Consider the following 25,420-nt stretch of genomic DNA (forward strand, 5'->3'; position numbering starts at 1 on the left):
GTTTCCAATGATACTGTGGTCAAAACAGAAACATTCTTCCCAAGTTTATTTTTATCACCAGTGTCTGGTCAGACACTTGTGAAAAACACTGAAGGGTGTAGGGTTTGTTTAAACACTGGGGGAGACAAATACTAAATGGGGGGTTGGGGGTCCTACCCCAATAAATTTTGAGAATCAATTACTTAATTTCCTGCATTCGGGTAAAGTTGAATGCATCAGTGCCTATTATTGTTTATGGCATAAATGTCTTAAATATGGTCAAAATGGTCAAAGTCCTCTGCTACGTTTATATTGAAGGGGACATCCCCCAACCCCCATCCCCCCAAATCTAGGCCTATAAACATACTGTAAAGTCATTTAAAAAATGGGAAACCATAGAAATTGTTCTGTAAAATAACACTTTGCCTCAATTTCCAAACCCTTAAATTTGCATACTGTAGTTAGTCTCCATTTCTTGTTGCTTCCCATTAAACTGCCTCTAGAAAAACTGAGACTGGGGCATGATAGGAGGAATATTAATCATGAAACTCTGCTCCTGTGATGACTGACAAACTATTTTTCCTTGCCATTTCAAAGAGAAGACGTTAATCCAAGTGTGGAAACTACAATTAGGTCAAGTCTAAACTAAAATTACAGTCTTGCGGTTGTATGCCTCTGCTAACCAGTCAAGTTACAGATTACATCCATGTCTGTCCAGACTCATATGTAGCCATGACTGTAGACGATGCTTCGAATATGGATGTTGCTGCAAAGAATAAAAATAAATAATTAAAACTGACACCCCAAGATCAGTGTCACCAATTCAGCATCTGACCAAATGTCTCCCCTTCTGTTCCTGACTTATGGTGTTAAATAACAGCCAGAAAAAAAGTGTACTGGAAGAACAACAACCATTAGACATGTGTGTGAAATTTTGTCATAATCGGTGAACTAATTTTTGAGTTATGGCCAAAAACATGTTTTGTGAGGTCACAGTGGCTTTGACCTTTGACCACTAAGGGACGTTGGTGCCAAATCTGGTAAAATATGATAACAGTTAACAAAATACAAATATTTCTGAGTTCAAATGAAGAACAGAAACAGGTTTTTAGAAATATTTAATTCTTTAGAGCTAGTTCCTGTCCCATAAAAGTCATGGTAGTATCATCAGGAGTACTGGGACGGCACAGGAATATTACAAAAGTCGAGAGGAAGGATACAAAACTTTTTTTTCTCCTTTAAATAACGTTTAACATTTCCTGTCTGACAAAAGCAGATTGTAAAAACTTGTACGGCTAACGGAGCTTTACATTATTTTCTCTTAGTTTTGACGCCTCCAATGTACACAGCACAGCAAGAATTCACATAGGACAACATACAGTATGTAAACAGAGAGTCAAACATGACATGCATTCAGTTATTGCAGAAAAATACCACCGAAACGGAACAAAGCAAAAAGCAGACAAGAGTTTAACCCCATTAAATAAACAGTTAACACGACAAGTCATCATATTCTGCCACACTGCACGTGTTGCACCTCTTAAACATTACCTATCACCACTTACCTACTATAAACATGCTACAACTCCTTCTACATATAAATCCTTTCACATATTCATATAACATTTACATATTATTTTCGTCTTTCCTCTGTCAGGAATATTTTGTCAAGAAGACAAACGTTTGTGCAGCAGGAGAAAAACATAAAAGTTCTTTATAATTTACCCATCACATGACATTCTTAACGGAATACTTCACCCCCAAAATGATCACTTGTGTATCAATAACTCACCCTGTGACAATGTGACGAAATCTTTGTTTTTCTTTCATGCCTCCAGTGAACCAAGAATCCAAAAAAGGCAAACATTCTTAATTAATTGAGGTTAAAGGGGGACAGCATTTAACAACACTATATCAACGTGCAATGTGCAGTATAATCCAAGTCTCAGTCCTATCAGTTTGCCCAAACACATCCATATCTGCCTCAAGTGTCCAACGCAAGGAAGTGCATTTCTTTACGAATGGATAGAAACCTGACAGAAACTACCTGTAGCCGTGGGGGAGAGGCTAATTTTGTCAGTTTTTCGCCATCCAGTCGTTTAGAATATTTGCTTGGAACATCGCTGAGATAAAAACAGGACCTGCCAGGTATGCAGCATGTTTTGTGAAATATTTAATTAAAAAGACGAATGAAAGGCTGAACGAGTCATAATGACAATCTGACTGTATATAATGTATAACCATATTTTAGCAGAAAAACATTACTCAGATTCACAATGTGTTAAAACTAGATAAACAACTTCTTTTCAATCAAACAAACTCACTGGACAACCAACATCAGGCAACTCAATTGAAGGAAATAGTCCATTAGCCAGTTAGCAGCCTGTTAGCTAAACTAGCACACCGTTGTACGGTCTCTCCGAAATCCAACGCAAAATTCCATCTTTTTTTAAGGTATCTAAGGCAATTTCCAGACTGAAATACTACCAAGGGGAGGAGTTTCGTAGGCACATCAGCTATCACAAAGATTCCCATAGGAATGAATGGGCTTCTGGATGCCTTGTCTCTGTAGACATACGCAAGTGAAAACGAGACATAAGGAGTTTTGGCAAAAATACATGTGTTTGGGAAGAACTGAACATACAATTGGAAAAGTAAGGACTGGATTATAATGCGCGAGTTGTGTGAAAGTTAGTAAACAGATGTTTTGATATAGTTTTGCTGTTTTAAATACGGACCCCTATGACTTAAATACATCTAGAACGTCCTCTTTTTTTGGTTCTTCGTTCAGTGTGAAGTATTGTCACAATACTGTAGTTTCTAACTTCAATACAATACCTTGAAAATCATCAATATTTGGTGCCATTTTCAATACCATGGGGAAAAAGGTTATACTAAAAGGTGTATTAATACTGTGGAGAATGAGTATTGAAATGTATTCAGAATTGATATGTATCGATAAATCTGTGCTACTGTGAAGGCATGCAAGAAAAACAGTTTTCTTTCCAAATTCGATGTAACATGGGCGAGTAATTGACAAAAAAATGATCATTAAAGGGTTAAATAATGCTTTAAACTCCAAACATAGGCATTTGATGGTATACTATGCAGGATTTTCATTTAAAACAATGTATAGACTTATACAGAAATCATTTCTCTCAATCATCACTTATGACCCACAGTCAGTGTATTTATCTGCAGACTCTGCCCTCTGCCTGTATTTCCTTATTTCTTCTTATTTCCTGTGCTTGGTGATTATGGCGGTGTAACCCCACAGCACTCAGGTAAGGTCTGGGCTTCATAAAAAGGTAGCCACCAGGTAGAAGACCATAAGCAGCAGGTATCAAAGAGACACAGATCAGAAAAAGACGCCAATACAGCGAGGCAAAGCATCAAACAAGGGCAAATCTGTGGTTGGCTTTTACTTCCACTGTGTTCACAAACAGTAAACAACAATCCTGCATACTATACCTTTAATCTTTCCTATGCCTTATGGAAACACTTGTGCGTAAGAATGGAGACATAAAAAAAGTCATCTCTTTCAGTTGAAGCCCTTTGTATTTGTAACGACATCAAGGTCTCGTACACACTCTCGGTTCGGGAGTGAGAGTAAACGGATGCTTCTCTTGAAGAACAGCGTGGAGGGTTCAGAACTTGAAGAGGTCGATAAAGTGCTGCGGAGAAATGGGCATGAGGCAGCTGTCTGGATCGGTGGCTGTGCATGGATGGCCACAGTCCTGGAACACAGTCAACAACCATATGGTTAGAGAGAAAATGGAGACTAGGAAGCTAACGGAGTAGCTGTGCTTACAGTTCAGACACAGCAACCAGTAGTTACTAAGAACATGGAAGGACTTCAACACAGCTTTAGTGATGGATTTACAACTAACTGGTGCTACCTGACCCTGTACATTAGTATACACAGAGAGACACATGTATGCTAAACTAAATGACAGTTTTCTTTCAGACACATGAACTCAACATTCAGAGGAATATATGAACTTTAGGAATGTGACCAGAGGCCATGAAAAAGTCAGCGGAAAGAGCGGCACTGTTTACTAAACACGCCTTGAGCAAAACATGATGACATCAAGTTAAACAGAGGACAGCACAAAACACACGCTTCACACATGACAAAAAAAGATATGTTATAAATCAGGTCACCAGGAAAACACGAGACAAACTAGCAACTGACGAAGAACAAGAAAGGCGCACAGGGACGGGAAGTACCTTGAGTAACAAAGCCAGGTGACGATCCTTAAGGAATCAGGGAGAAGGGGTACCAAGGAGAGGAGGCGGGAAGGAAAGGAGACAAGCAAGGAGAGGGACGCAAAGAGGAGGCAGGTTAAAAAGTACAAGGACCCGGTCATGGAAGATAACAAGGCTGTGGGTAGGAAATAATCAAGAGGGGTGAGCAGATACTAGAAGAAGTTGCACTTTTCATCCAAACACTGTTAGTTTGTGTCGATAAAAAATTCCCTGGAAAGTCACTGACTCAACTTTTGTCTGACGCATGGTTTAAGGTCAGACATCATGTGTCGCTGAGCACAAAGAAGTCATTTGTTTGCACCCAACGTGACCTCTGACTCCTACGTACACACATAGGAGCACGAGTTTACATAATCAATTACACCGGTGGACAACAAGGATTACCATTAATATAAGTGATGATGTGTGCGTGTACGTGTTACTCATGTGTTCCTGTTGAATAAGCAGAACGTTGTTCTGAGAGTGAAGCAATTTTCTACACTGACCTCAAGTTTTAACAGTAAATTATCTAATTAGTCAAAGTAGAAATGCAACACATGGGTGCATGAGTCCTGTAACCTGGAAATGAGTTAGCATTTTTACACTTCTGGTTCCCTCGTCTTTAAGTCAATGGGTTTTTGGTTAAACGCCTGAAATAAGGTCTGTGGTAACACAAGCTTAACCTATTTCCACATTTTGTTCTATGACATAATACGTCAATAATTACCCCTCTCGTGAAATCTTTTTTTTTTTTTTTTTTAAAGATTATTTTTATGGGCTTTTTGCCTTTATTGACAGGACAGAGAGTGAAATGGGGAGACAGAGAGAGAGTGGGGACTGACATGCAGCAAAGGACCGCGAGCCGGATTTGAACCCGCGGCGGCTGCAGCGAGGCGATGCCTCTGTACATGGGGCGCCGGCACTATCCACTACGCTACCGACACCCCCCCTCTCGTGAATTCTGATGATCTTACGTGTCCCAATAAAGGTGGTTTATAACAAATGGCAAAATGAGACCACAGAGGTCGTCGAGCACACCTTGATGATGACCTTACAGCCTTGATGTGGTGGTGACATTGAAGTCACGCGCCCATGCTGCAGTTCATTTATAGCCTAACGTAAGCTATTTACCTCTAATTAGGGCTGCAACTATTTTCATTGTCGACTAATCTGTTGATTATTTCTTCGATTAGTCGACTAATCATTTTATCAAAAAATGTGTTAAAATGTTGAAAAATGTCGGTCTGTCTCTCCCAAACCCTAAAATTGTGTCATCTAATGTCTTGTTTCATACTCACGCCAAAGGGTTTTAGTTCAAAGTCACGGGAGAGTGTGTAAAGCTGCCAATATCTGAACATAAGAAGCTGCAGTAAGAGTATTTTGAGGTACTTTTATAGTACTTTTCTATGAAAAATGACTGGATCCGATTAGTCAACTACTAAAATAGTCACTGATTTTTTTAATAGTCGATTAGTCATCGATTAGTTGACTAATCATTGCAGCCCTACTCCCAACCAGTAGAGAGTGTAAATGGCCTAGAGTAAAGGCGCCGCGCCCAGTGTCTTTTTTCAGTGTGCTTTGGCATTTTTGTGCGACTGCTTTAAGCAGTTTTCGGAAAGACATTAGTGTCGCTCCTTTAGCTACTGTCTATCCCAAGCTGTGAGATATGTCAGTTGGAAACTATCACAAGAAAGACAGAAAAAACAATTTGTAGGAGCAGATCAACCTTGTAACCCTACGTTGATGTAGTGTTACATTAGCTTAGCGTCAAGATATTGTTGTCATAGAAACAAACCCACGTCTAGTGCATCATTAAAAGTGTTGGGAGCACGTTTATTATTAAGCGCTGGGATGAAGCTTCTCTGCCAAAGAAAAACGCAATGTGGACACAGGCTTTAAGTATCATAAAGTTTTTGTTTTTGCCACAAAGTTTATTTCCTGCTTGAATCCAAACTCCAAGGAAAAAATCTCATCAGCGTTTTGTCGAGATAACCAGGGCGATGCTAACTTCTGGATTGGCCTTCAAAAAGATGTCCTTGCATCACCATATGTCAGGGCTTTTACTTTTTTCCCCCAAGAATGCCATAAATAAATATAAACCCCAGAAAGAAATATTTACTGAATAAAAATGGGATTTCATTACTACTTACTATCAGACACCTTTCTCATGTTATACTAGAGTCAGATATCAGTGTGTGACGGACAGTGTAATTGGACCAAAGGGTCTCTGTGACCTTCTCCTGAACCAAACGATAGTGAATGTTTTGTCTCTTACAGTGTGCTTTGGTACAACTTGATACTTGATCTGAAAGTCTCTCATGTCTGATCTACGTAGACTTTAAGAGATATCAGGTCTCTTTGAACAGTGCAGGTCTCACATTTACTGTCCACACACTCTGCCTCTACTAAGCTACAGTCCACAACACTGAAAGGCAATAAAACTGAAAGCTTGACCAATCTGTTTAACTTATTGTTACCTTCATTTAACAGCGCTGGTTAGTCATATGGTGTTTCCGAACATGACATGAATGTGGTTGCAGGCGTGTGTTTGTTCTCTCATTTACCTTCCAGAAGAGGATGCTACAGTGTTTGCAGAAGTGCAAGGTGTCGCCGTACTGCTCCCTCATTGGATAGTGTTTTTTCAAGGTGAAGTACATCAGCTTCCAGTCCACGTTATCACTCTTGGATAGGACCAGATTCCTACAGAACTGCACGTGGATGGGGGGAAACACAGAATTCAAAAAAACATTTAAAAACACAGGGGACAGGAACGTAATTAAAAGTGGAACAAAGTGTAATTAGATATAATTGAGGACAAGTTCTCATTAACACCGATCCTGTGGGTGGATGTTTATACGGTGTGTGTGAGACAGTGTGTGTATGTGTGTGTGTGGTTGTAAACGAGAGAGAGAGACAGAAGAAGAGGCTGAGACAGATCATTGTGAGGAAAATGTGGCAATTCTGCTCTCTAGTGGTCAACAGGTGAACTACATAGCAACTATCTCTTTGGAGGCTTGACTATGAACTACCATTGTAATATCCCTTTTAAAATAATTGCCAACATCACATATTTAGCCTGCTACAAATTCCTCTTGTCCATGTCTGATTAAGCAAAATCTGTTGTTCTCTCACCTGTTTGTCCGCGAAGTGAAAGTGGCAGAGTTTCTTCCACAGTACCCTGTTCTCACTGAGGCAGTGCAGAGTGGGCGTGGCCTGTCCCAGGTTAATGATGTCATAGGCATCAGATAACTTGCAGAGGATCTTGTTCTGCATGTGTAGCGGCAAGTCGTTGAATGACATGCCGTTGCACATTTGCTGGGGAGACAATAAGAGCAAATACAGACAAAATGAATGCAGAGTACGGATAGAAGGCTCAATCCTTCTCCATGTCTGACACTGAGCATAAATGAGCCCTTAGAAAATCTTTTTTTTAATGTGCCCAATGTGCTGAAGATTCAAAGACAGAGACTTGTAAACTGTTCAGCTGTTGCCGATTAATTTAGTTGTAATTTTAAAACAATTATTCAGTGGCACTTTCACCATTTAAATCAATCTTTTGCTATACATTAAGTGTTTCTGATCTCTTTCTACACCATTCGGGTATTACAAAATTAAATGTGTGTGTTTAGGGGGGCATGAAGCTGCAGGCTGGAGGGGAACTATATGAAGTCATGAAGCTTGGGGTAGTAGTGCCAGCAAGAACTTTAATCTGCTTTCACCCCTCATTTTGAGATGTGTTTACATGATAATTTTGGTTGGATTGCAGGACTGTAAGAACAAATATTCGTGACTGAGTGAATGGTGCCACTTCCTGTTTCAAATTAAAACCCCTCAGGCATTACACACATAGTCAAGTCATATACTGGTTTTGGACCTTGTCTTGTTTTTTTGAGGACGATGTGTTACAATTTTATAAACAATTAAGAGTTAAATGATCCGTTTGGACAGAGAAGCTGCCAGTACTTCTCCTTCCATATTTCATGTTCCTCACTCATTATATTCAGTAGCATGACAAGTGAACAGTGGCGCCTCCTCAGCAGCACAGAGGTCAATAGACACAAACCTACTGCACTTGTTCCCTTTTTAAAAGTCACATTTACATACACACGGCTCAAATTAGACCTGGAGGCGTGTTGAGGCCTAGAGCATATTGAAGAAAGTTGGAATTAAATACGTACACGCAGACCCACGCACACAAACACCAGCACACTTGTTACCTTGGGGATCTGCAGGTTGTTGACCTGCTGCTGCCATTTGTGAATGATCTCTAGTCGACACAGCCAGATGTTGATGTTGCCCACGAGGACACACCTGCCGACATGGATGGTCAAGTTGTGCAGTGTCGAGCTCAGGTCCTGCAGGAGGTCCTTGACAAGGCGCGGGTTGTAGTGGTCGTCTAGAACTAGTGGCAAAATTTTAAAGACAAATGAAAAACACAAGAGAAAAAGAAAACATTAGCAGCCAAAATGTAACGCAACACAACAACAAAAAAAAAATCCCATCTTAAAGGTGTCCAGGTGTGAAACAAAACTACAGTTACCCTTTAAGTACAGCACAACTGTACTTAGTTACATTCCCCCATTGACTACATACATGTGGCAAACTAGAACTGTTCTTTGCTCCACAGGGCAACACAACCCCGTAATGACGGAGCGCACTGGTCCTACTGGTTTTGTGGTTTTAGGCATTTAGTAAAATAACACTGCCGTGACTAAACCGCAGTCGCTGCTTTTACAACCAAAATTAGAGCCTAAATTAGAGTCCAGGGTGCAACAACAAGCTCTGACACCAGACAGAGAAAATGAGAAATGAGAAAATGTCTGCCTGCTCAAAATCTCCGCCTCAGGTCTCCTTACCCTTTCGTACAATCTTCTCCAGTATATTGAAATAGTTTTTCTGGGCAGCTCCACTCAAAGAGGTCAGCTGAGACCGGGCTATTAGCTGGAAAAGCTATGACGGGAGAGAGAGAGAGAGAGAGACAGAGTCAGACTGTTAGATGAAGAACTGCTTGTGCAAAAGTTTTTAATGGGCAATCATCATTATCACTCACTTTCGCAACATAGTTGAATCTTCTCAAGTCCTGAATGGCACTGGAAAAGTCTAGACGGTTGAGGGCTTCACCAAGCGTGCAGTATCCGTGTCGCTGTGAATACAAATACACTGTGCTGTTTCAATCAACGGCAAATAAACACTTAATGTGAAAATTCTGGTAACAGCTGCAGAACTCACTTCTTTCGTGCTCCCTTTCTGCACGTAGATCCATTTATCTGTGAAAACAACTGGACAAGAAAAAAATATGCACACTAGTCATCAGAGTTTAAGTGTTTTGCTGTAAATGCACATACAATACGTCAGGTACACCACACAACACGATGAGGAACTGTTTAATTTAATGCAATCCACTACAATAATAGCTGTGTAGTAAAAAAAAGAGTCTTATAGTTGACTCTTAACCTCTCTGCAACAGTTTCAACAAACACTGGACATCATAACCTCCCCAGATGAAGAACATGCTGCAGGGGTGTGGTGTTAAATTGCAATAGACCGTTAATAATATTGTGATGATCCTCTGTATTTGCTTTTGGCATGCATTGCAGAAAACAACTGGACCTGATGACAGTAATCTTAGGACACTAAAACTACTCACGATGTTAACATGAATATTTGGGACGTGGTTGCAAGGTCAAACTTTTTAAATGAACATCTGGGAACCACGTTATAGGATAATGACTGGTCTTAATAATATGTGAATGACGAGGTTCCGCTTCAGGACATCCAGGTGGGTAGCATTGTTGTTTTGTACCTGCCTTCTACTGTATAAATCAGTCCTGAAAACAAGCTACAGCAGTGACATTAGAAATAAGATAAGAAACTATGCTGCTTTTTGTTTTGCTGCTCAACATGCAGCCTATATTAAACTCCCCCTCCAGACATGTTTTAAAGTTAAAAATACTGCACTTATGATTAATGTTTTGTTTAATATGATCTTCCTAAATTAAACGTTAAAAAAAATTGCAGAAAGTCTTCAGAGTGTGAAGATAAGTCTGACTGTGCATCAAGATGGCGACTGTTAGCATTAAAGGAAACATAAGAGAGATTCAGCCATACATGTTTGAGCCTCAGTCAGACTCAGATGAGGAGTCTGTTGTGCACCAAAATTGGCGACTAGCAGATGTACCAGGATGGTAAGTGTAGTTATCATGTTTCATTTGTTTATGTTGTTTGTTAGCTTGTAACTGGCAGTGGTTGACACAGCAATAGAGAATCTTACACATCAAATTCACACTGCACTAGGCCCCAAGACAATTTGGTCCTCAACTATCATCATGTTAATACTGAGGCTGGGAAAATGGCTCTCAAATAGCGTGCACCACACCAGAGGAACAATCTGGAGAAGCTTGTAACATTAGACAGCTAATCCCTTTTAATGAATTTAAATCCCCTCTGACTCACTTGAATGCATGTGTGTTCTGTGAATTGATATCGGACCTTATGTCCTGTTTTTTGTCTTATATGGACTGCAATCAGGGTGTTCTTGTAAAAGAGAGTCCAAATAAAGTTTTTAACAAGCAGTGGTTGTGAAACAAACATGCAATAATATCTGCTGCAAAGGGGTTTTGTAGATGGTGGAAAGAAGCTCCAGGGGCCGGTTAACATCCAAACACTCCACACTCTTCCATGTTTACTGCCAAAACTTTGACTATGCTAATGCTAACTCTCACTGTGTGTATTGACAAGTCCGCTCTGTGCTGGAATTTTCAGGTTTCTTTGCCGATGTTGTGTTGAAATCTGTTCCCCTTAACAGCGACTGGCTTTTGGAATAGTGACGTACCTAATCTTGCTTTAAGGGAGTGCACATTCATCGCCGCTTCAGTAGGGAAATTTGAAAACACCTCTCTAGTGACAAACTTTACACAGGTACAAGACAGTATAGTCAAGGACAGACATTTTTGGGGACATATACAGAGGAACAACACATTTTGAGTGGAGGGGGACTTTAAACATAAACGTGCCATGAACTGGATGGTGTAAATGTGATGAGAAGACTTAGAGGAGACAGCAAACAAATGGCCTTAGTCTGAGAGGAAGAAATGGACAAAGCAAACAACCTGAAATGTCAAACGCGAATTAACATGTCAGACTAGTTTGAAGCCGAGCTAAGTTTAGGTCCTGTTGACAAACAGGAGTGACTTTTGACTGCTACACAGCATATATGGTCTTCAACAGTCACCTGTCACCAACAGTCAGTACTTTTAAGTTGGTCATTGGTGACTTTCCAGTGTTTACATTGTATACAGTGTTATACAGTAAGCGGTGGCATGCAGTAGTTGGCTTCAATATGACGACCTCAAGTGATAACTGAATGATCTCAATGCTACAAAGCTTCCAATAGGTGGTGGCCACTTCGCTGCATTTATGACTTGTGCTTCCCAGTATTTCTGTTCTGCTCTTTCTGCACAAAGGGCCTTTAATTTTCATACCACAAAGTCTAGTTAACGTCAAAATAGTGATTACGTGTCGCTGAAACTCACACTGAGATTTGGTGTTATTGTTGTAGAGGTCCTTTTTCCTCTTTGTGTGTGCGAGCTCACACACATCCCCAACAAACAGATTCTCTTTGTTGTCACTGCAGAGCCTGTTGAGACAGAGAAAGGAGGAATTTGTTAACAGCATTGCATGCGAGCGTGACCACCTGAAATACAATGTGCAAGCCACTCTAAAGAGGCCTGAAGCAAGTCAGTGACTTTTTATTGATGTCCCGTATAACTTTGTTGTAATGGCATGTCAGATCCAAAGCAGTTTAAGTGCTGCAGTATTTTGGGGTTCAAAGGGCCAGCACATATGCAAGTTAAGAATGATAATCCCTCCTTACCAGCATAAAAGAAACAAAACAGAAAGCAAATGCCCATAAATTCATCTAATCAAAAAACTAGCTGCTTCATTTTGGATGAATTGGAATAATAAGCAGGCTAAGACAGATGTAGCAGGAGTCAGAGGGGTCAAGATGTGGCTTTAATGATTCACAGTGTCTGTTATGTTGGAAGAAACACTGCAGATGGCAGACACATATCAGAGTCTGAGAGACAGAATCACAAATGTGACTCAGACAGTCTTTTCTCAGAGAACAGGCAAAACATTCTGAGATCTCCATCTGATCTCTTGTTATTTCTGGCAGCCGTTCTCCGCGTTCTTGGTTGATAAGTGGCCTTGTTATTACTGATAAGACAGATCTTAACATTTTTGGCAGCTGACCTCGACTTGACATATGTTGAAATGGGAGGCTTGATTTGGCGCAACACCAAGTGAAACCCAAATAAAAGCATAAACTGGGTACAGATTATCCATGGGAGTGTGTTTGGGAGGGTCTGTGCACATTTCTTGCCATTTATACTGCATATAATTTAGGGCTGTAACGGTTCATGTATTAGTATCAAACGTCACAGTTTGGCACAGACAGCTGAATGGAGAATACATTGAGTGAAGACTGATGCACTTTACATGGAACAAAAGTTTAGAAACGCAGCATGTGCTGACATTAGCACAACAAGTGCATTGGTGGGCAAGTAAGTCACAGTAAGGTGAGCGCTAATGAAATGCCAGAGCTGGAAGACCTGCCTGCAGGGTCCCAATCAGCTACAACAGCAACAAAGCATGTTGTGTGGAAGACGAGGATGGTGTGTAGGCGTCCACATTTGTAGGGTATGTGAATAGAAACACATCCAACATGCTAATGCACATCTGACAGCATCACCCAGATGTGCCGGTCACCAGGATGATAAATGTTTGTGTGCTTTGAAAGTTAAAATATAGTTTGAACTAACTCCGACTACTCCGGCTTCCTCCCACAGTCCAAAGACACGCAGGTTTGGTTAACTGGTGGTAGTCATAGGTGTGAATGTGAGCGTGAATGGCTGTTTGTCTCTATGTGTCAGCCCTGTGATAGTTTGGCAACCTGGGGCGACCCCCAACAGGATACGAGTTTATGGAAAATGAATGCACCCCTAATATAAATGCTTTATAAGTGTGCACGATACATTCTCAGCTCTATTTATCCAGTCATACAAAATGAAGCTGTCAGTTTAGGAAATCATTGTATGTATGTGAGTATTATAAATGTCTTAATTTTTCTTAGTGTTAGATGATGTTAGTCAAGGACTGAAACGTTTGCTGCTGTTTTAACTCGCATCTTTTTTGTACTTTGAGCACCGTTTTTGTGCACAGATGACTTAAATAAATAGACTATTTCTGCACTGATCTCAGCCTGTGGACCTTTTCGTGGCTTATAGTCCAGTTACATTGGTGTGCATGTATCTCCTCTGCCATCCTTTCTAATTTGTTTATTGTACCGATGCACCCAAGACAAACCTTTTTGTTGTCCTAATTAGGTGCAGTATCACAGCAGCCCTATGACTTAATTTTCTTTCCACATTTGCTCTCAAAAGTCTCAAAAATGAAATAATAGTCCTGTTATTCTTCTACACACAATAACTATGTATGTATGTATGTTTTTTGGGGGAGTTTTTCCTTATCCGCTGTGAGGGTCCAAGGACAGAGGGATGTCATATGCTGTAAAGCCCTCTGAGGCAAATTGTGATTTGTGATATTGGGCTTTATAAATAAAATTGAATTGAACTGAATTGAATACAAACTCCTGTGTTTGCAGTTTGTATGTCTTTGTTCTCTCAGTGCTACAACTACAAAGCCAAAGACTGTAGTCCTTTCTACCTTTCACTTACTGTTCCTTTTGTGATATAATTATATGCAGAAGTAGTCATAAACAAGCCTGAAAGATGCCTAAAAGATATGCGGCTGCAATAGGATATTTTCTTTTAATGCAAATAAAATCAATTACATAAAATAACTGAAAAGCTGAAACTGTGATTCATTCCTCTGCACCTTGACATACTCTAATGACCTTTAACACATGAAAGGGTTGGACTGGTTATTGACTCTCCATGCATTAATAATCCACTGGCTGAAGCTGAGCACCCAACTGGCAACACTACCAAGTCGGGGAGCACAATATATGGGTCAGCTGATTGTACTGGGAAATAATACTGTGAAAATATGTTTTTAGTATTGGGACTGATATCAAAATGATTCCCACTTCCTCACATGTTTTGATATGAGAATAATTTCCTGTTAATGTGCTGAAGTGTCTGATTTAATTTAGTTGAAGCAAAGCAGACTATTTGTCTTTATTTGTGGTTCTGGTACTGGAGCTGAGCAATGTCCATCTGAGAATATAAATATGCAATGTTACACTGATTCATTTTACACCCTTCAAAACAAGAGCTTTCAGTCTTCTTTCTCTGCAAATTCAAATTAACCTTTTATCCTGCACTGTAGGGATGTCCTGATCCGAATATCAGATCGGGACATCCCTACTGCACTGTGGTCCTCATTATAAACCATCATTTGTCCAGGGAAGGGTGTAGACAGCCACATCCTGTGAGGAGCATTGCCCAGATGACAGATAGCTCTTATAATTCATCTGAGTCAAATTCATTGGCATTAATTTTGGTATTAGAGTGATTCTTTGAAGGTTTAAGTTTCCAAGCAGAAATGGTAAACATCTGCTCATTCCCGCTCCTCAAATGTGAAAATTTGGTGAAAAAAAAAAAAAATACTTTGATACTTTACAGACAAGATTAATCAAGAACATACTTGGGAGATAAATCGATAAACATTAGTTAAAGTCATAGAGCCTTCCAATCCCTAACGACACAGGGGCCCCAACCAACTACTAGGGTTAGAGTTAGGGTTAAGGAGCTCCCACACCACATTGTCTCCATAATTTACGGACATTTTCGGTTGCTGTTCTTCTTTGAGTTAGCTGCTAACCGCTTCTAGCTGCTTTTTAAACCTCCCTGCGGTGGGTCGCATAAAACATCCCACCTGCCCCATCCTGCCAGGTGTCCCTTTTATACAGACATTGATTCGGCACTCTTACTATACCCACTGCCACCTCAAAGTCAAGACACCCCTGCTCTCCCATTCCACAAATCCTACCTTTAATACACAACAATGAGCCGGATAAACTGCACGACATTCCTGCTTTAAGCAGAGGGTCCATGATACAGTCACCATGACTGGTAGAGTCTCTGGATCTCATATAGTTTAATACCGTTTAAATTTAAAATATATTGATTGTAAGGTTTAAGTTGCTTTAGAGAACAACTACTAAAATGGTTGCAAGAAACACCAAATAGGATTGTTCTGGCCCATAACACAGACTAGTGTTGTCACGATACCAAAATCTTTTTTTCGGTACCAATACCAATATGAATTTCGATACTTTTTGATACTCTTCGGTACTTTTCCTAAGGAAAAGTCCTTTTGGATACAAACCTTTAGAACAATAAATAGTAGGGGTGTAACGGTACCAAAAAAATCATGGTTCGGTAAGTACCTCGTTACGGACGTCATGGTTTGGTAACTCAAATGTTCCACCAAGTTTGTGTTGTCTCGTGTTGTCTCCCTTTGCGAGGCAGACCTTCTCTTGTCTTTCTTCACGTGCGCCAGCTGCGGATGTTGATACAGGCGTTGTCAAACGCACCACTTGCGCAATCTGTGCTCCAATAGGAACAAGAAAGGCGTTTGTGTGCATAAATGAGTAAAATAAATTAACTAAATTAATGAATTGAATCAGTTTCAAAGTACCGGTATTTTCCAAATGCAGTATAGTACCGTTTGGAATACTCTAGTACTGCGGTGCGGTACTATTTTAGTACCGGTACACCGTGCAACACTAACACAGACCACAGAGTGCATGCGACAGTGATGAAAAATACATGGGCTACGCTCTGTTTGTGATCAAACAGAGCAGCTGGAGGAAATATATACTTCACCAAAATGATGGGGATCTGGGCGACGTAACACACATGCTTTCCTTTGGATAAATGAAACCAATTTACTTTTTCCTTCAGCATATGTGAAGGCATGAGCTTTGCTTGTCTGACTGTGAAATCAACAGATCAGGGTGAATGGGTTCTACGGTAATCCCTCGTCTCTATCCATTTATCCAATTGCACAGGCATACACACAAACACACACACACACACATGCGAGCACAGTAATCTGTCACAGTGAATTAGAAGTGAGGAATGCAATAGCTTGGCTTTCTAACACAGGTTGCATGCGGAGCACCGGCCTCCACAGAGCCAATAAAAGACATGACACAGCCGCAGGAATGGTCAGAAAGATTTATGGATATTTAAACAATATCCTGAAATACACGGGCTAAAAGGATGAGAGTTATGTAGGAAGTCAACGTGAACAAGAGGAAGACAAATGCAGTATGTGGCTGACATTTAGCTGCTGCTTACTCACTGATAGATGCATTCAAGGAGCATTTATGACATGCTTTGTCTAGAGAAAGATGAGGCAACTCAGACACTGTCAGATAAATTATCCATCATAGAGACTGACAGTGAAGTGAGTGAGGGTCAAATACTTAGTGGGCACTCAACTTTCTAGCCCCCACGTGGCATTTGAGTGTTTGCAGCTAATAAAACATCTGATCTAAAGTACTTCTGTGACACAGTGTGCCAGGCCAGTGGTCATCATAATGCTCCTCTTTCTTTCTGGTGTTGGTGTGCCAAATGTACTCTTGCTGCATGAAGTCACTGGCCTTTCTGGCTCAGGCTGCATTTGGACGGGGGCCAATTTGAACAGATGATGTCATTAGTTATTGTTTGATGTTGTGTCCTCTGCCTTTTTTTCCATGAAAAACACTGCTGACAAGCCAGTGTTGCACTGTGAGGTACTGTTAGTCAGTTGATCAACAGAAGAGGTGACACAGTGGCCTGAGGGAGACATCACCAACTGGTGCTGAGCTTCCAACCTTTAACCCCATCAGCACCAGCAGGACACCAGCGTCCTGCTTACTGTTTATCTGAGACGTGCTCATGAACTGGTGTGTCATGTTAACTCTGCTGAACACTGCAACTCACACAAAAATGTGACAACCCCCCCTCCTTACGCTAACATACGCAGGTCGCACACATACTTCAACACAAACTTGTGAATTATACGCTGCTGCTAATGGCACTATTCCTGTTGCCATTTTTTTCCTTCAATTTTAATTATCAAAATTCTTCCAGCATCATCCAATATTAGTCACAGTCTCCGACACACAGGCACAACATGCAACGTGGGTTCCTTCTGTGTCAATGAAAACACGACAGAAGGCAGTGACAGCGCTCTGGAGATTTGTCAGCCTTATTGTTTGCAGATAGGGCACGCAGCAGGCAAACCCAGTGACGCTACTAGTCCTTTGTCCTCATCTACAGTGACACAAACACTCGAGCAAGTATTTCAAAGACAGGCTGCTTATGCACCAACATAAAATAAAACTTGGTGAATTGATTTCAGTGTGTTTTAGCACATTTTAACAACACCGCCATAATACTGATAACTGCTGTTTTTGCTCACTATAATCGTGGTATGATATTTTCATATTGTTTCATCTCTTCTCATACCTTGCAGTCAACATATCAATTGCTCTTGTTCTTATACAAGCAAAATGAGCTGTTATTTTTGATTGTCACCCCAGCTTACATGATGTTACGACTGAGTCTGAGCAACATCAAAGTTTGGCTCTAGTAGGGGTGCAGGAGAAAATCGATACACCACAGTATTGTGATATTTTTGTGTGGGGATATATCGTATCAAGTGTCGTTTTTTTGTTTTATAAATTCCTAATATGACAAATACAAATCAAACTTTAGGTAGTCTACTATAATAATATAATCAGTTGCTTTTTGAGTCCACTAGATGCATTTTGGTGCCACAAAAAATGGCGGAAGTGAGATGAACAGACTAAAAACTTGACGACTACAAACACGTTTTCATTTGGGGACATAATATACAGTTGGTAATAAATCGCAATATAACGCAATTTATTTCATCACAACCTATCTAAAATCGCAATAATATTGTATCATGAAGCCTCTGGTGATTCTCCTTCACAGGGAAGTGGCTGAAGGGAGTTCACTGAACGCTTCACATTCTAGGTTTTGACCTTTGACTCCCATGAAGTCAGACAGGTTAGTGACATGGTGTGACTTGTAAGAACAAGAGTAAAAACTACTGTGATGCCCCTCCCGCTGTCTGCAGTTGGCTGACATGGCAGAGCCGTTACCTTTATGAAGCTCAGCAGCAATCCACCTGGCATCAGTGCTTTTGGTTTGTACCTTCAACACCTCCACAGCACACCTGACACACACGCCCATGCATGGCTTTCATTACTGACTGACACACTCCATTGGTTATCTAAGTTAATTTTAGTTGTGTGGACGCCTACTTGTCACGTTCACTGAGCCAGTTTGTGACTCTACTCTGAGTAAATGTTTGTGATTGCTCTTTAAAATTTGTCCATCTTGTTTATGGGTTATGACGCCACTGTAAGCCCCTACAGTTGCTGCCAGTCTCACCTCAGAGATTACAGTGATTATGTTGGATTGCTGTTCTGTAATGAGCTTTCATATCAGACACATTCAGAATTCTAATAAAATGTATCTGGTAATCGAAATGTTCTCATTGAACATAAAGTCTGCGAACAGTAAATAATGTCTACTGTACATTTGAATGCAATTACTCAAATCAGTTTTTTTTTTTTTAAATTTTCAAATACCCCTGGTGAAACAAAGAAAATGGAATACATATTTATTTTTAGCGAGCAATATTCTTTGAGGATCAGATAAATGCAAGCAGCACAAAGAAATGCTGAGCCAGGTGCAGTATAAACAAACTAATGATAAAAATAGTAACCCTCACTGCACCGCACAACCCCCTGACACACATACTATATAAAGCAGGAGTAAACAAATACAATGAAAAGGATGAATAGGAGCGGGATCCACCTCATTTTCGCTCCCTTTATGTGACCCACTCACTGCCAGTTGACATGCGTCAAAACAGTACATGTTTCCTGCAGATAACGAGGTGAGCTCTCCTGCCAGGAGGCAACCCAGACTGCCCACGGGGGCACATGTAACACAGACCAGAAAGACTGAAATAACTTGCTTTTAGCTCAGCTGCTTTTCAACAAACAGTGGTCTTTAAAGTCTCTCAACCCACAGAACGCCTTTGGGAGGGATAGTATTACAAGAGCAAGCAACAGGTATTGTTTGATCTTTAGGTTATTCTTGTGTGCTCCTGTCAGGAGAACTGGTACGTTAACATTCATCACACAACTCCAAGCAACAAACCCCCGTGACAGGATTTACATGTTGCACCAGTTGCTAACATTCGAGGGCAACTCCAGGAGATGGACACTGAACAAGACGTCCAGTATTCACTTTCTGCACTGGTCAAGCACAATAAAGGATTTCAGGGCATCTGAAAACATGCCTCATACACCAAAAATTTTAGTTTTATCTTAAGGCTTACTCCAATGATGAACAACAGAGCTGAGCATTTTGTTCATTAGATATTGAGTAAATGAAGAAGTGAGACACCAGATGTAATCCTGTTTCCTGAGGCTTTACTTGGCTTGACTAAAGCCTAAATTGATGTTCAAATTACTCTATCACAACAATACCAGCCTAAATGTTAGCACTGAATGTTCTGCAAACCACAGATACATAACATTTGTATGTTGTTATGTTGGGAATATGTTGAAACTCCATGTTTCTTTATGTTTTAACAAAGTTGTGCTTAACTTGTAGTTATGTTTAGACACAGAAAACACTTGGTTATGGTTAAGAAAAGGTCATGTTTTCGCTCGAACACCCACTTTTGATGGCATAATCACAGCTGGAAATGCCACTGATGTCTCAGTAAAATACACCAGTTTTGGTGGCACAATAACGGCTGGAAATGCCACCAATGTCTCAGTAAAATACACCAGTTTTGGTGGCACAATCATAGCTGGAAATGCCACCAATGTCTCAGTAAAATACACCAGTTTTGGTGGCACAATCACAGCTGGAAATGCCACTGATGTCTCAATAAAATACACCAGTTTTGGTGGCACAATAATAGCTGGAAATGCCACTGATGTCTCAATAAAATACACCAGTTTTGGTAGCACAATCACGGCTGGAAATGCCACTGATGTCTCAATAAAATACACCAGTTTTGGTGGCACAATAATAGCTGGAAATGCCACTGATGTCTCAATAAAATACACCAGTTTTGGTGGCACAATCACGGCTGGAAATGCCACTGATGTCTCAATAAAATACACCAGTTTTGGTGGCACAATCACGGCTGGAAATGCCACTGATGTCTCAATAAAATACACCAGTTTTGGTGGCACAATCACGGCTGGAAATGCCACTGATGTCTCAATAAAATACACCAGTTTTGGTGGCACAATAACGGCTGGAAATGCCACTGATGTCTTGCTAAAAAAAATAATAATAATGTTTTGTTACTTGTTTGTCTCGAAAATGGCCTGCAGCTCAGCAGCCATCTCACCTAGGTGTCACGCCATCCACCATCTCCTACATCTAATGCCAGAGGCTGATCTCAGAAACTGCTCATATGTTTTCCAATGAAAAGTCCAAATTTGTACATATCCCATGCATTTTGAAAGGCTGCCATCACGTGATCAGTGCACTGACGGGAGTAAACAAGGACGCAGTCCCGAGCGGCCTTGTAAGGAGGTAGGTTGGGGTGGTGGATAGGTCACAAAAACCTAGAATTTCCCCCAGGACTTTACAGTTGAGTAATTTTAAAGGGTGTCCTCACCATGTTTCTTTCCCTAAACCTAACCTGCGTAACTTTACGTTAATTACATAACTGTACATCAAGGACAGAATGTCATTCATGGGTCGCTAATTCGTAGGATATCATTTGGGAGTGTGTTAAATGCAAACATTTTGTTCCGGGCTGCACAATGTAACACCGCTCATGGTTTGTCAGTTGATTAATCATAAAATCAAAACACGAACAATTAACCAAAACCAGGGAATTTTTAGTTTCCAGTAATGAGGTTGAGCAAGTGTTATGTTACACAGGTTATATATAACAACAAAGTTGCATGACTTGTTTTGAATGTGTGTTCATGAACAACATGAATGTGTGTATTGCCTCGAGGGGATGGTTTGCAGAAGAAATTAACCCGACCTCAATACTTCAGATTCTGATCCACACCGGGTAAAAAATCTGACACGTTACACACATCAACTTAAAGCCATCTTCCTCTGTGATGCTGTGAACTTCCAATCCAATTATTTTGAATACCTAGCTTTTCTCTAGCACGGACAAGTTGGTCTAGTGTAAATTACCCTCCTGAGTGTCTAAACCCGAACCCTATGCTCAACTCTGTCTGTTGCCATGACGCCCCTTTGGCAATAACAGGCTGCAATTGTGGGATGCAAATCACCTCATCAAAGACTCTCTGCTACAGCCTTGATAAGAGTTGGCGCTATGATTTTTCTTTCTGCCGCTGAGTAGCTATGGCCTTATCAGTGCACATACACTACTGTTATTATCTACTGACTCTCTGCCACCCTTTTTATTTTCCTCTGATCTATTAAGCATTTCTGCCAAAAAGGAAATTTGGTTTGCAGCCAGGCATTAACACAAACTGCAGCTCACATATATACATCAACAGCAAACAACAACCATCCATTGTAAAGAAACACCTTTTCAAGTCACTGCTAAAACACAACAGTCCGGGTGACTTGATAGTTTAGAGGTTTAAGACACAGACCATGTAATCACAACACACTGCCTGTGCTGCATGTCATCATAACCCGACTCTCTCGCTTCATTTCCTGTCAGCTCTCCACTATCCTCTGTTTAATAAGCAGAAAAATCCTCCTTCTGAAACAGTTTCGAAGGGTTTTGTGGAAGTTGGAAGACCAAGTCAACTCTCCAAGTGAGCCTTGGCAGCTGCAATCAATCATTAGTGTTCAATTTTAAACATGAACTGCAGGGCTAATAAGATCTAATCTACTCTTGGCTAGAGTCTGGGCAAACTCAGCTTCTGATGGGCTCACTGATCTCATGCTGAGCTCTGAATAGAAGTCAGTTCTGTTCACAGTATAGTAGTCCTTGCATTCATTCAATGAAGCCAAATGTGAAGGCACGATATATACGACTGTAAAGTAGAGAGCTGGACGATATAGTTAGTCAGACATATCTCTTGGTTTCCAGTGTATTTACCTGTGTTCTACTTTTAACTGAATCACACAAAACTGTTACGCGTGATGCAAAAACTCCACTAACTCATCTTAAGTGCTATATCGTAGGCAGCTGGACTAGCTTGAGTTTCTTGAAGATGTTTCACCTCTCATCCAAGAGGCTTCTTCAGTTCAGTTCAGTTCGGTTCGGTTGAAGAAGCCTCTTGGATAAGAGGTGAAACGTCTTCAAGAAACCCAAGCAAGTCCAGTTACTTACGATGTAACACTTGGGATTACAATGACTAGGATGACTTAGAATCTTCACAGACATGTCCAGTAACTCATGTTAAGTTAAAAATAGGGACGTGAGACTTGGATTTGGCTCAACTGCTGGAGTTGTGTAAGAGATTGTAAACAGATGTTTGGATATAGGTTTGCTATGACTTCAATTCATCGATATTTTTTTGTTTTTGGATTCTTCGTTCACCGGAGGCAGGCAAGAAAAACCAAGCTTTTTTCACGAATTCTTTGTAACACTGGGTTACTCATACACAAATGATCATTTTGTGGATGAAGTATTCCTCTAACGTTATTTGGCAATAGTGCACTGATGATCTTACACATTTTAAATTTGTGTGTGCAGCAAGTTAAGCCTGATAACGCACTGACTCTTTAACCATATCAAGTCTGACACTGGTGTCACAATGTTATTAAAGGTGAACAAGATATGATCTTACTCTTTCAAGTCTAGCTCTCTGTTGTTATCTTCCAACTCATGTCCATAGAAGATGACCCTCTTCCAGCCGTGCTCTGTCTTCTTCCAGCTCCACCCTGGCGACCTCCAGTCCTTGCCCAAGAAAGGCATGTTAGCTGGGGGAGGGGACTGTGAGCAGACAGGACACCTGGTGGGTGAACAGGACAGGAAGCAGGATGAGGAAGTGAATACCTGACTGAGAAGGTTTGTCAATACTTATAAATATTATACTCAAGTTGCTCAAATTCATTTTCCCATTTTTAAATTCAAGGGAAGTGAAAATGTGGTCGCTGATTGATGATTGGTGATATTAAGACGTAAAAATTCAAGATTCAAACTTGAACATTTGAGCTAATGTTACTGAGGATAATCAATCGATAAAAACCTCTGCCCATGAGGTTAAATTGTCTCAGTCATTTGATCAGAGAAGTTCAAATAAGCAGGGACACATTTGTTTTTAAAAACTGCTCCAGTTGAAATGATTGTCTGGGCATTTCAAAGAGAAGAATCCAAACACATAAATTCAGATTTTCAATACATTTCAGTGCCATAAATACAGTAAGATTAATACCAATAAGAGTCCAGTAGCTCAGGGTAAATTAGCAAAAAACAATCATATCATATGGCCTTCTTGCTGCCATTGATCCAGCCTGTAGTCTGCGGCTAACATGTTCAATTCGTCTGTCAACAGTTGCCAAATACACAAGAGGGCCATTAGCTTTGTAAACGTTAATATTAAGCATGCTGTCGCGATATTACAGGTAAACACAGGGATGCAGAATGGCATACGGAGCCAAATTGCTTTAATAACACATATAATAACGAATATGACGCATTTAATTTGAGCATTTAGAAATATAAAAGCGTTAGCAGGCGATTTAACGGTCAAAATAAAGATAACACAAGCTGTCAGTCGCTTCAACGCATTTAGTCACGACCGGAAGGAGGTAAAGAAACTAAACTGCGATATAACACAGTTCAGGATTTCTATAAAAAGGCTAAACAAACCTTTAAGCGACTCCTTTGTTTGTATCGTCTGTCTCTGCCTCTGTCTCCTGTCTCCTCTGCCTGCCGTGCTGGAGATATTGACGGAAGTAAATACAGTGCGGACACTCGAATTCGCGCCCGCCCCCTGCCGCTCTCTGATTGGACGAAACGGCAGTATTTATCGTGTTGCTACCCAGAGTCGCGCCGCTGATTGGCTGGCCGCGGCTGTCAGTCATTCTCTTTTTTTATCGCTTGTGTTTTGTTGGGGCTTTCTTCTACACGTGACAGAGGACTGCGCACATGTACTTGTGTTTTGATTTTGAGATGGGGGATGGGGACAGGGCACTGGGCAGTTGTGTGAGTAATGATGATGATGATGATGATGATGTGGTTAATAAGGAACATTTTTAAAACAGATAGAATCATAAAGTTTTAATAACTCACTTAATCAACCACAACCCTGAAGTTCAGACCTTGTAGTTAAAGGTGTTTTATCTAGGTCACTCTTACACTGTTAAGGGAGCTTCCTACTCTTATATTGCATACTTGGTAGTGTCATAGTTTACTTTATTGTGACCTATGACTTTTGTTTGGGATTAGTAGGACCTTAAGTATAAAAATGAAACAGTGTCAACAATAGTCCCTATATGCTCAAACATGACAATAATGAAGTCTCAGTGTCCTCAAAAGTGACGATTATAAAGTCCCAATGTCCTTAAATGAGGTGGTGATAAATTCCTAGTGTCTTTAAACAAGTAGGCTACTTTCTAATTAACAGTGTCTTATCTTGTTACTGTGGCTAAAATTGATTAAATCTGTTGTCATATCAAACTGCAAACATTATTAATCATAAATAACAAGTTTCAACCATCAAATGTGATCAGGTTTTGTATCTTGTCCATATTTGTGTCGGGTCAGCTGCAGACTGACTTGGCAGAGATGGCTGCCATCTTGTTTTTACATGGACATGTGTATAGTGCTCTTACTGCCACTAGATGGCACACAGAAGTGTCCATGAACGAGGACAACAGGCCCAAGTTAAGCAGAATGAAGTATAAGGTCAAGGTAGTAAATTAATGATATTTTTTAGTCCTGATTATTGCTACACTCTACAAAAGGATTCTTGGAGTCAGTGGATAACGCTTAAAATAAAGAAGTTTTTCAGTATTAAAAAGTTATGTTTGTTTCATTAACGTGTTGTAGTCAGTTGACAATCTATTTTAAGAGTTTGGTCACAATCCAAAACATTTTTTACATTTTTGAGTGGGATAGAATTCAAACAAATAAGTTAGAATATCTTAAATAAAATAGTTTGGCCAGCAAATATCAACTTTTGGATAAATGTTAAGTTGGTTCAACTTAATTATGTTTT

The 25,420-nt window shown here is 40.3% G+C and overlaps 1 protein-coding gene across 2 annotated transcripts; it reads right to left on the minus strand.

Moving 5' to 3' along the window:
• Window positions 1-1,080: 1,080 nt before the first annotated feature.
• Window positions 1,081-24,167, minus strand: fbxo25 (F-box protein 25). 2 transcript variants are annotated; one of them, XM_033649425.2, is made up of 11 exons: window positions 24,070-24,167; window positions 23,045-23,209; window positions 11,760-11,863; window positions 9,457-9,506; window positions 9,278-9,370; window positions 9,084-9,177; window positions 8,445-8,629; window positions 7,360-7,542; window positions 6,792-6,935; window positions 4,210-4,236; window positions 1,081-3,716 (listed from the first exon to the last, which is right to left on the minus strand). In XM_033649425.2, the coding sequence occupies exons 2-11, from the start codon at window positions 23,170-23,172 to the stop codon at window positions 3,627-3,629; spliced, it is 1,098 nt and encodes a 365-aa protein (XP_033505316.1). In that variant the 5' UTR covers window positions 23,173-23,209; window positions 24,070-24,167; the 3' UTR covers window positions 1,081-3,626. The 2 variants fall into 2 exon arrangements, with proteins under 2 accessions (XP_033505316.1, XP_033505317.1); XM_033649426.2 differs by lacking the exon at window positions 4,210-4,236 and having other exon boundaries at window positions 3,519-3,716.
• Window positions 24,168-25,420: the final 1,253 nt, after the last annotated feature.

Source organism: Epinephelus lanceolatus, chromosome 13 (genome assembly GCF_041903045.1).
Source record: "Epinephelus lanceolatus isolate andai-2023 chromosome 13, ASM4190304v1, whole genome shotgun sequence".
Taxonomy (NCBI): Eukaryota; Metazoa; Chordata; class Actinopteri; order Perciformes; family Serranidae; genus Epinephelus; species Epinephelus lanceolatus.

What these genes read in the sequence shown, in the direction of transcription:
- fbxo25 (XM_033649425.2), bottom strand. Translation starts at nt 23,172, where the DNA reads ATGCCTTTCTTGGGCAAGGACTGGAGGTCGCCAGGGTGGAGCTGGAAG. An exon ending in AGAGAGCTAGACTTGAAAGA is followed by an intron (nt 11,864 to 23,044) that starts GTAAGATCATAT and finishes CTGTCTCAACAG; the next exon opens with GCTCTGCAGTGACAACAAAG. An exon ending in CAATAACACCAAATCTCAGT is followed by an intron (nt 9,507 to 11,759) that starts GTGAGTTTCAGC and finishes TTTCTTGTCCAG; the next exon opens with TTGTTTTCACAGATAAATGG.